Here is a 12,138-nt window from a genome sequence, read left to right on the forward strand (position 1 = left end):
ATAGTGCCCTAAGTCCCTTTCACACTGTGATTCCGGAGAAAACACGGGTAATGTGTCCCAGCAATCGTTTCTGGGTCGCTAGAGTTTACACGATGAATACACAATGTTCACACACAATCCGTAAAGGTCCCGTTAAGACACTTGACATCAGGAGGTTACGTGTAATGTACGAGTCAAAAATGCTAGGCACGTTTACTTTCACTTAAACTGGCGAACGATCTCAGGATCAGCGCAGATAGAGAGGAGCTAACTAATCTCTGCTTCATTAAAGTTTGCACACATTTTTTTGTCGCGAACACTGATCTGCCTTCAAAACACCCAGTAAAAGATTAGCGCGATAACATGCATCATCACTACGTCACCCTTTATGGCATTAGTTCTGGCTTTTGTTCACACAGCGCTCGCTCCAGGACTGAGCCAATGTTACTAGATCCCCATCCCGGGATTGATCCCTGAATCAGTTTGCGTTCACACAGAAGTCGACCCGGCAATGTTCCGGCAATTTTCCAGGTCCAATATGCAGTGTGAAAGGGGCTTTGATGCAATATAATACTTATCTGCTTATCCCTGTATACCTTATACCTGAAAAGACTATAGTGCATTAAAACACAGGAAGAACAACCTATTTAATTTGTTGTAAATTTAATTTAACTAACTTTATTACCAAAGTAATAAAGTAACTTATTTAATTTTTTTTTGAAAAATTATAACTTTATAATTTCTATTTAAATATTGAATAACTTTTTATATATTTTTTTAGAAATTGAGAAATGTGTAGCTTAACATTTAGACAAAACATATAAAAACATTTGTGACCATCTTGATTGCAAATAAACTATGTAATACAATACTACAAAATATAATTTAAATAGTAATTATAATATATAACATAATCACTACAAAATAATACTTAAAAAAAATAGTTATGATATTAGTTATCAGACAATTGCACAAATCATCTGTATCAGCAAAGAAACTATTAAACAATTTATAGTTATACGACTATCTTCAATTTTACTTATTTATTCATAATTGTAAGCCACTGGCTTCAGGTAAAAGAGAGCTGCAGGAAATTCAGTATGAATCATTCCCTTATGATGCCTTGTGTGATTATTTAATGAGTTCTTGCACTCAGTATTCACATTATTTAGAATTAATTTGCTTTTAATCTCCATTAATTTGGCCTCGTCGTGTGTTTGTCTCGGGACCATTTAAACCACTGGTGCACTGTTTACAGTTATGATGTATCTGATATCACTTTCACTTTTTTTTTTATTCTCTCAATGGCATGAAGATGTTCATCTATCGATTGTCCGGTGTAATAGAGTAATAACAGCTCAGCGTGATGAAGACTGAAATAAGATAAGCCTCACCGAATGGGTTTTCACTCTATCACAGGATGAGTAATGCCTTTTCAGCAGCACAGCTACACCTACACACAAGCAGACCCATGAACTAATGCTGGCCACACCACAAATGAGGCCAGTTTTCATCCAGCGTTGATGTGTCGCTTACTCAGTTGCCAAGGATTATAAATGACTACTTCTCATGATGTGTGTTTCAGACGGATGTAACCTGACTTGACACCAGTTTGTTTCAGTATCCAATCAGACATCAGAGTTCATGATGACAGAAATTGAATTAATGTAAACTGAATTATAATTTCCAGCATGTGGTGAATGCAGCCCTCATAGCCGCATTCGTCCTGATCACAGCAGCATCTGTGAGGTGTGATGTGAACACTGTCCTGTCATGTGCGTGTGTGTAGGAGTTGAATGAGATGATCAGGCCGTCTCAGTCTCCATCATCCATAGAAAAACCAAATCAGCCTCCACGTGCCGGCGTGACTTTGGGCTGTGTTCGCCGATATGATTCAGAGTGTTTTTGTCTCCCTTTTCGTACAGTGAGGCAGAGTTCAATCTAAAAATTTTCAAATAGTCAGGGCAGTATAAGCTTTATATGAAAAGTGATTTTAAATGAAAGCTACTTGAGGGAGTGTTACAAAGATTTTATTGCTTTTATGAAATGTCGTCATCACCAATATGATAAAAAAAAAATATTGTCCATGTTATGGCCAATAACCGATAATTGGGTAATGTTAAAATTCTATACTGTTTTGTCTGAACGCATTGTAATCTTTAAAACTACTTGTTACAGAAATTGCAAATTAATCACACATCAATTTGAGCTGAGAAATGACCACCCAAAAGTTCATTTAAAGTCATTGTGTTAAATGAGAAAAGTATTGATTTGAAATTACAAGAAAGTAACTTTAGAAATAGGTATTTTGATTCAATATAGAATTTATTACACTTTTTAGACTACAATGTGGCCATGCATTTTTAGAAACTAAAGTGGCAATTGGGTGTACACAGACCATTCGTAGGTGACATGAATGCATTTACACTGCAATTAGAATTGTGTATGTTATGAGATTATTAGGTTTTAAATGGACATTAGTACCATCAGAGCCAAAGATGGCTCACTGGATCACTTGCTCACTTGATTATTTTAAAAACATAGATTTATTCAGTAAAGAAACCTCATTGTGGCACAAACACATAGATTGGCATCTTTTGCCCTCTAGAATTTTAGAGGCATATAACTGCATTCTAATAAGCTGCATCTCACAGTCAGTCTTCATGCATCAAGCAGCTATGTATATGTGCACAATATTGGTTATTAGCCGATATAAAAATCTAAAATAAAATCATGTATTTCAATAAATATGTTCTTTATGTATATTATTTATTGAAATAAAAATAATATTTAATAAATTAAATACAAAAATAATTATATTTATTATTCAGAAACCATTATCATACCAATATATTGTGAATCCCTACAATTAAAGATACTAACGGAGTGTGAGTTGTTAGGATGTGTATTCATATTTTACAACAGAAGAAAGTGGCTTATCTATGCAAGCCTGTTTTCACCACTGAATAAAAATAAAAAAGGTAATTGTGATTTTATCTCAATTCTGATGTTTTATCGCAATTTCGAGTTCACATCTTGCAATTGTGACTTTTCTCAGAAGCGTGAGATATAAACTTGTAATTTCAAGTTATACAGTCAGAATTGTGTGATATAAACTCACAATTGAGAGAAAAATTATGGATTTTTTTCTTCTCCCAAATGCGAGTTTTGTGAGAATTGTGGGATACAAACTCGTAATTGTGAATTATTAATTCCATTTCTTGAGGGGAAAGAGACTGATGTGTTCTCAGAATTGCAAGTTTATATCTCACAATTACAACTTAACTTTTTTTGCATGTTATAAGGTCGGATTTGCGAGATATAAACTAGAGTTAAGCAATAAGAGTCAGAATTGCGAATTGTTTTATTGCAAGCTTATATCACACAATGCTAACATAATTATGCAATTCTGAGAAAAATTTATTGAGAGATGTAAACACGCAATTGCGAGAAGTTAGAATTGTGAGATCGTCGCAATTGTATTTTTATTTTTTTATTCCGAGGCAGAGACGGGCTTGCATACCTATCCAATAAGACAAACCCAATAAGAATGGTGTCTATTTTATGTTGATACTTTTATGATGAGATTTTATCATGCTTTGTTTGTGACTTAGACAATTTAAATGTCCCATTTTACAGTTTTGTCCCTCTTGTCCTCTAGGGAGTGACGTACTGTGGTGAGAGCTCAGCCAGTAGCCTGACAATGGCCAACGTACCCTGGCACGAGGAGGTCATCTACTTCGTGCAGCAGCTTGCCAACCTGCTCCCAGACTATGAAATTGCCTGCGAACACGAGCACTCCAACTGTCTGTTACTTGCGCACCACAAGGTAACCCTGAACAGACATGCTGTTCATAGCTGCAGTTTTACTCCTGCACTGCGTTTCGTAGAAACGGAGCTCATACAGTAATTTCCTTTTTCCGACGTAAACCACTTAAAGCTGTTACAAATAAAGATACTGCTGCCATTTCTGTAAATGTCATTGAAAAAGTGTTGATACGGGCACTTGCATTAAACCGCCATTCAGGTGAAGGGTTAAACCTTCCTTCCTGCATTTTATGTCTCCTGACACAGCGCTAGTCATTCTTACAGCTACTCTTGTTTTACATTAGTTTCTTGTGACAGCTTCTCTAATGGTTTGCGTGGGCAGTGAGCCCTTACCAGCACTCTTCTCTCACAAACAAAAAAAAAACATATTTATGTGTTATGGTGCTTCAATATCCTTTTATAATTTGCTGTTTGTATTCTGAAATCAAGTACCATACATTTCTGCATGTGATTCTATGGTGAATATTTCCATTCTAACACATAATAGGGTATTTCATTTACTAAGAAACATAAAGCCTAGTGTGCTTTCACTGTTTAAAACATCTGAAAGCAGTCTTTGAGGTGTTGTTTGCTGGTTTAAGAGGGGTTCTGGTAAACCAGCTTAAACCTGATCAGACTGGCAGAGCGTCATCATTTACTCTCATGTCATTCCAAACTGTATGATTTATCTGAATAATGTTTTAGTTGCTTTTGTCCATATTATGAAAATCAATAGAGTCCTAAATCTTTAAACGATAAAATGGCTAAGATGGTATAGACATTAATCAGTTCAGTTAGACTTTTGAAGCAACACAACCTCTTTGTATGATGGACAGATCGAAATGCACATTCATTTACAGACTTCTTCACATATGGGTACGTTTTCTTTTAGTTATCGTTGCCAATGAGTCATGTAATCATGATGCAGGATGGGACACTCGTTTTTTTTTTGTTTTTTTTTTTGCTCTGTTGATACCCATGACGATGTTTTAAACCAAGTTGATTCAAATTTAGTTTAAGATTGTATTTATTTATTTTTCTTTTATAGGAAATGGGTATTTTAGTTTAATAGCTTTAAGCCTCGTACACAACGGGATGATTATCGCACGTGCTTATCGCCTCGTCTTTTGTGTTCATACCCAAGCGATTTTCGCTGCCGATGAGTCGAGTAAACGTGCAAATTCTATTTGTTCTGCAATTCCTGCAAAGTTTTGGACCCCATTGATTTTCATAATATAGAATAACAAAAAAATTGATCAAAATATCTTCTTTTATGAGGGTATAAAAAGGTAAAACATCTTCTTTCATTGGTGTTATACGAGGGTAAATAAATTACAGAATTTTCGTTTTCTGGTGATCTATTGCTTTAAGATGTTTTTCATATTTTATCAGCTTTTTTTTGTTTTTTGGACTCTGAAAACATCTTTCACTCCATATTTGAACCAGTTGACTCCATATTGTTCTTTGAAATCCTGTTATGGAACAATTCAAATTGTACATCGTTTTTGACACACCTCCTGAGCTTTATTTTCTTGCAGTAACAAATGTTGCAGATCTCTCTTGTCCTCTCATTTATATATTTATATTTATATATTTAGCAGACACTTTTATCCAAAGTGACTTACAGTGCATTCAGGCTATACATTTTTTTTTTTTACCAGCATGTGTGTTTCCTGGGAATTAAACCCACAACCTTTTGCGCTGCCTTTTTTTCTACCACTGTGCCACAGGAATACATTTCAATGCTGTTTACTTCCTTTTGCTGAACATGTTCCTCACTTGATTTCCAAATATACCATTAATTCATTCAGCTTCCATTCTCTTCAGGCATGAAGAGCACTCTTACATGCAATAAGGGACTGAAACTGCATGTGTCCACCGGTTTGCATCCTTTAAAACCCCTCCATTCATTTCTTGCCTCATCATGCAGCGCTATAAACAAGACGGCTGTAAATGAGCTGCAGTATTAGAGAGTTGTAGTCATTGTGAGTGCCCAGAGCAACCTCCACTCAAACCCACACAGGCATGAGAATGTGCTCGGTCCTCCACTGCCTTAAGTGTTTGGAAACAAGGCGAAGAGGTTTGTTGGTGGGCAGCTTAGGAGGCTGGATGCGAGACCTCTGAAGATAAGAGTGCCAATACAGTAATAACAGCAACAAAATATTAATAAAGGACTTTTCACAGGGGTGTGGTTTGTTGGACAACGATTATACAGCCCTTCAGCCTACTCACGCTATTATGAACCAATTATATATGGTTAGATGCATGATGTCAATCCTTATGGGCGGAGCTACATCTCATGATTTACTGAGGAATATGCTTTAGGGTGTAATGTGAAAACTTCAAACGCAAACCCCAATTCTATCCAAATGACCCTGACATCTTTGCAGTCTTCAGCAGTTATAGCGTCTTGCTTCTGAAATTCAAATGACACATGGATGAAGCCAGTCCCCAGAACACAAGCACCGAGCTGCTTCGCCATCCTCTGCAAGGTTTTTGTCCCTGCATGTTAAAGAGCTCTCTTTGCATTGCCTGTGACAGACGTCTAAATGAAAAGGCATTGAATCTGATATGAAAATTCATTCTTCACCACATTGCCGCCAACCGCACAGGGACTCACTCTCAGTTTCTGTTCGGCTCAGCCGTGACTCACGAGGGTGCTAAAAAGGCCCATTGTTCCTGTAATAAGAAGCCATTTTTCACATAGGACCTTGGAAGGCCACCGACAGTATTTCATAGCATTGACTTGGTTTAGCTGCCGCATTAGTTTTTTTCTTATTTCAGGGTTGCAAACATCCACCCTTTATCCATGGTGTTCTTGACAAGGTAAGACCCTCTGAATGAATTCACAGCTCTTCACTGTGTGGAGCTGACAGCTTATATTCTCATAAAGTTAGAGCACTGCATCCTCATAAAGCCCTCCCTATCTCTCCATGTTCTGAGCTAGAGGAAGGAAGGAAATGAAAGCATGTAAAGCAGGGTTAAACAAGGATTTAAATCCATCAAGTGTTTTATAAGTAGAAGAAGCTTCATTTTCTAAAATGTGCTGTGATATTCTGGTGAGTAGATATGAATCTGGTCCCTCTTTCGATGTAAGTCTTTGGGATATTTTCCCTTCTAACATCCTGTTTATTTAGAAAACTAATAGAGCATTTCTATTCAGCAAACAGAACTGGTTAGTTATTCATGTTCATAACAAACTGTGCAGAGCAAGTTGTGCACCTAAATTTAATACTTCAGGTTTACTTTCAGCCTCAAGTATGAGCAACAGTAATAGAGATGCTTGCGCTAGCCAGCACCACTATTAAGAGATGTAGCCTTGAAGCATATTGCATTTTTTAAAAAGCCTTAGCTGGCCCTATGAACATTCATTAATTCGTAAACAAGACTACCCATTTAAACTTTAAAGTCCCAATAGTCTCTTAGTAAATACACCAGACTGTAGAAGCCCCGCAGCACACCGTACAGATAAGACCATCATCATGTTTAGGGAATGAAAGAGGGGCTGCAATCTGTATGGGTTGATGTGGCATCCCAAAACCACATTTGCATAGTGGCTTCCCATGTTTAGTGCTCCCAGTTAGCTATGCAGAAGCAATTTTACAAAGGAATGAAGCCTTAAAGTGCATTCTTCTCAAAGGCATGGCCATCTGTTGGCATAGCATATGTGGATAGTCTTGCACTCCTAAAATGCCAGTTTACCTCTCTCAAATGGCATCTAAAGTTGAGTATTCCTGTCTATTTTCTCCATTTTGGACTCTACTTAAGGAAGTTAGTTTGAAACTAAAGCTCGCCAAGTTAGAAGTTCATAATTTATAGTTCAGCTACCCTTTGTGATATTTATCTGGCACAAACAAATTGGATATTGATTAAGGTTACAGCTGCAAATTGATTATTCTGTTAATTATATCACTTATCAACCCTTTTTTTGTCATTTATTTTCTAATTAAATTTCAGCAAATCTTAAACTGAAGATTGATTTTGTTGCATTAATAAATGTGATGCATAAATAAATGTGTAGCATTTAAAACAATTTGTTAATTTTTGTTCTTGTTTTTTTTTTTTTTTTTTTTTATTAAATTGAACATTGCTTTTGAAAATTAACTGGACTTCCCAACACAATTTGGAAGAGAGATGAGTGATTTGGATTATTGCTCAGTCGACTTGCTCAGTTGTTACAGGTGTAAACAATCTAGTAGCAATGCTATTTTTAATTACTTCCAAACACCTTGTTTCCTAATGTGAGTATTATATGAGAACACTTCCAACTGCATGTGTGTAAAAATGAGAAGCAGGGGAAGAGATCTTTAAAGCAGCTGGGGATGTATGCTTGGCCTTCCCTGAGAGATGAGCTGGGACCCATAGGATTCTTCATCTTGTGACTGCTGAGTATCTGTGAGGAGGCTATGGAGTGATTCACCTCAGCAAATTACTCCATAATGAAAACATGCAGCTGAGTAAGAAGGTTCCCCAGAGGGTGCAAACAGCTTAGGGCCTTACAATCTGACTGCAGAGAGAGCTTTTGAGGATGCCTCTGGGAAGCTTCAGGTAAGAAGCTAAACAGAGGTAATATGACACAAGGACAAAGATCACACTCCTGGCACTGCACCAAGAAGAAGTGGTGGTCTTGGCATTTTCAGTAGTGGGAAGGTATGTTTGCTTCTCAACTGTGGTGCGCGTGACCAGATTATCTTTGAAGCAGCGGGCAGCTTTCAGCAAGTTTGACAGTGGCTGTCTTCAAGAGAGCCAGCGGTGGTCAGATCCACTCTTGACAGCTTTGTAAACTTGGACAGAGCTCTTCAGGAACTGTCCAAACAACAACTTTGCAGCAGCTAAGACTTCTTATTCCAAGTCTCGACTTAATAGCATAAGATTTTCTTACTTTCAAGACTTGACTTTCACTTTGCAGTGCTCTTCCCTGGACCCTAGTCTCCAGCAACACAATCAGGCACTTCAGCAATGTCTTCAGAGCAAAATACACGATTTTGTGGCAACATGGAAGTCTTGGAAAGAAAGAGCATGTCGAGAGATAGGAGGAAGAGGAGCCTGATTGCATCACCATGCTGCACAAGGATAACAGTACAGCATCTCATCAGTGCAGTGTGAAATGTAATCAGTGCAGCTCCCCACTAGGACTCTTTACGCCTGTGTGTCGGAGAAATGGTTTAAAGGTGCTGATGGAAATTGATTTAATGTATAGGGTGGGAAAACAAGTGGAACTAAGCTGTGCCTTCATCCCGACACAGAACCAAAGCTTTGAGAGTCAAGATTGGGTAAGATTGATTGAAACACAAGGTTTGCTCGAAAGGTCTGGACGGAGAACACAGGTTCTGCATCTCAACTCGATGTGCAACTTTGTGAGTTATACTTTTAGCACATCACTGGCTGCACCAAAAATTACATTCCTAATGTGGATCCTGCCACCTTCTGCTCTTGTTGTGGAGATTGTAGGGTATCCCGTTTGATATATTTTGATTCGGAAGAGTGCCTAGTTTGCAGCTTCACTCCTGAGGTGCTGGCATTTCAAGTATTAACTTGACAAAGGACTTCAAGGACTGAGAGTGGCATTTGGGACTGTTATTAAAGACTACGAACTCTGTTCTCCCAAAGCAATTTCCTTTGGCCTCGTCCTCTGATTTGCACCTGCATTGTTCTTTATTACCAGAGCTTTGCCCAGTTAGCGGTGTCTTTCCAAACACCATCAGACCTCATTAGTCAAAGTGAACACCTGTCAGGCAGGGAGCCTCAGTCCAATCTTCACCTGTGTGTATGTTTTTTGTGTTATTTAACACAGTGCTCTATCACCTGCTATCTTTCTTAACTCTTTTCTTTCTTGTGTCTGCAGTTTAAAGTCGACGGGGAGTGGTGGACATGGATTGACTACGAACGCTTCCAGGAGCGCGTTCAAGAATACGAGGAGAGTGGGGGCACCAAGAGCTTCTCAGCGATGGACTATATGGCCAAGACCCCCAGCTGGGCCATTTTTGGGGCCCGGGAGAGGGGATTTGACCCCTCGGACACACGCTTCCAGAGAAAGAATAAAACTAAAGATATCTCAGGGTGCTGATGTTACTTTTGCCTTCCTACTTTAAGTCTGTAGGGGAATTTGTATTTTTAATGACTGGAATAGATGACCTGATTGACTGCAGCCATAGATTAAGACTTTTCTTTTTATTATTTTAGCCAAGGCTCAGTTTGCTATCCAAGACTTACCTTAGGGATGAAATTCTGGTTAGCATAAATTTGCAGATACTTGCTAACTCTTTTTCTTATGTTGTTCTAATAAATGTTAGCTGCTGTTTTTAGCCACGATCACAGTAATAAATGATTTTATTCTCATGTCCTGTTCACTCTGAGCTCTGTATATAATAGCTATGGTAAGAAAACCATCATGTGGACAGACCGGAAGAACAAGTGACTTGAATTTAAGGCTTCATTTCCTCATACCACCTTAGGGCCTAAATTTAGAGCACACAAGAGGAAAGAACTGCAAAAGAAAAATATCACTATAGTTAGCCAAGTTAATAACATGCCACCTCAAACTGTGATTTGTGCCTTCTTTCAGATGTTTAGAGGGCAGTTGAGTCAGATGGGACATTGAATGGAGCAGTTCTTATGGATTGGCCCGTGATACAGCTGAAAGCTATTTGGAATCAGAACTGCACCGTAAATATCTCTGTAACGACCACTCAAGACATTGAAATGTGAAGTTGCAGTTCTTACCTTTTGCATTGTCTTTTTGTTTTTTTTGTCTTGGGTATTTCTCCACAATGTTGACAGATTACATCAAGTCAAATGTCACTTCAGGTTTTTGGTTTTGTTTGTATTATTTTATCATTCATTCTTTTGCAAAATGTTGTAATGCAGTTATTTGTCCTTGAAAACCCCCAAAAGGTATCTTCCAACTGCATTTGTTATTCGTTGTAAATGAAATTGTATTTTGTTGTAGCTGCTTTCTTGGCGTCGTCTTATTAAAGCTGTCTTTTATGGTGTTCTACAGAAGTCTGAATGTCATTGTATGAGATGGGAATGTGCTTGATGCTGAGTGAACTAGGTCACAGCCGTTTCCCAGCTCTGTGACAGAATGAAGCCGTCTTGAGTGACGGATGAGAGGCGTAATATTAAGACCAGACAGAGTTTCCCGCTTTTTGTCCCTCTGTTAAGAGTCAACTGTTAATGCTACATTCATCTGAAGTCAAATTGGGATATTCTTACTTAATTTGCAATTTTTTTTCAGCTCCACACTTTTGACACTTTGATGTAATGCATGGCTAACAATAGCTGCAATCCTATTCTTTAAGTTGACGATGACTTCTCCTGTCACTGGATTCTGACAGGTTTGCAAAAGTTGGTGTCCACTGAGAGCACTTACAGCTGTAAGTTCGCTGGATTTATCGGAATGTTTAAACCACAGCCTTTAAAGTGCCTTGTCTCCTAGTTGTTGTTTAAACATAGCAGAAACAGAGAGATGTGTAATGGTCTGTGACAAGTGACAGAGAAGCTATTTGACACTGCTGTGAAAAGGTGCCGCGCTGATCTAGGCTAATGTGACACTGTCTTGCTCGTGCGTTTCAGTCAATTTAGCCACCCGAATGGAATTCACTACCCAAATGCACTTTTTGTAGTTCATGAGGGCATTTTATTCTGAATTTAATTGACAGGTACAGTAGTAGTGCCATGAAAATGTGTATATTTTTGACAAGTCAAGTTCACGGAGTGTCACCCCTTCTTACTGTACATCAGGTAATGTCCTATGTTTAAATTTGTTTTATATTGTCCTATGTTGGAAGTGCTTTTTAGGTTTAGTTTAAAGAAGACCGTGTTCTTTTCAGTATACATGTACCGTATACTAGAGCCCTGCATGGGACTGTTTTCTTAAACCCGCAACCTGTGTGTTCCACACCCGCTCGCACCCGCAATTTTTGTGTCCATTCCCGCAGACTTTATCTCAGAGCTCATGAAAAATGTACACAAATAGGTACTCGGAGTAAATATTCGTTCAAGTTAACATGCAGAATAACAGATTATAAACATGATTGCATTTAAATAATATGAAGAAACTGATCCTAAACCAAAGCACCACACACAACAAAAACATTGGGTATTTTTTTATTAGCGTTATAAAACATAAGCCGTTAAAAAAAAACTGCCACTAGCGGCACATCAGTTTTTAAACTGAGGCTAGGCCTACTGCATACATGCACCAAACGATTAACTAGGAAATACCTTTACCATTAAATTAAAAAACACAGAGAACTTTGAAAATACGCTAGATATAATTTTAACAAAATAAAATTACACAAAATGAAATAAAATAGAATGCTTTTAAAAATAATCACACCGATTTCACAT

General features: G+C 37.8%; 1 protein-coding gene across 2 annotated transcripts in view; it reads left to right on the plus strand.

Annotated features, from left to right (window-relative positions):
- tyw1 (tRNA-yW synthesizing protein 1 homolog (S. cerevisiae)) overlaps positions 1 to 10,783 on the plus strand; it is a 55,789-nt gene extending 45,006 nt beyond the window's left edge. The window contains exons 15-17 of one of the 2 annotated variants that reach the window (XM_026282605.1): positions 3,641 to 3,808; positions 9,632 to 9,846; positions 10,352 to 10,783. In XM_026282605.1, coding sequence (XP_026138390.1) covers positions 3,641 to 3,808; positions 9,632 to 9,846; positions 10,352 to 10,370 — 402 coding nt within the window. In that variant the 3' untranslated portion in view covers positions 10,371 to 10,783. Of the gene's footprint in view, positions 1 to 3,640; positions 3,809 to 9,631 lie in introns of both variants that reach the window. The other variant, XM_026282606.1, reaches the window with a different exon arrangement.
- Positions 10,784 to 12,138: the final 1,355 nt, after the last annotated feature.

Source organism: Carassius auratus, chromosome 15, assembly GCF_003368295.1.
Source record: "Carassius auratus strain Wakin chromosome 15, ASM336829v1, whole genome shotgun sequence".
Classification (NCBI taxonomy): Eukaryota; Metazoa; Chordata; class Actinopteri; order Cypriniformes; family Cyprinidae; genus Carassius; species Carassius auratus.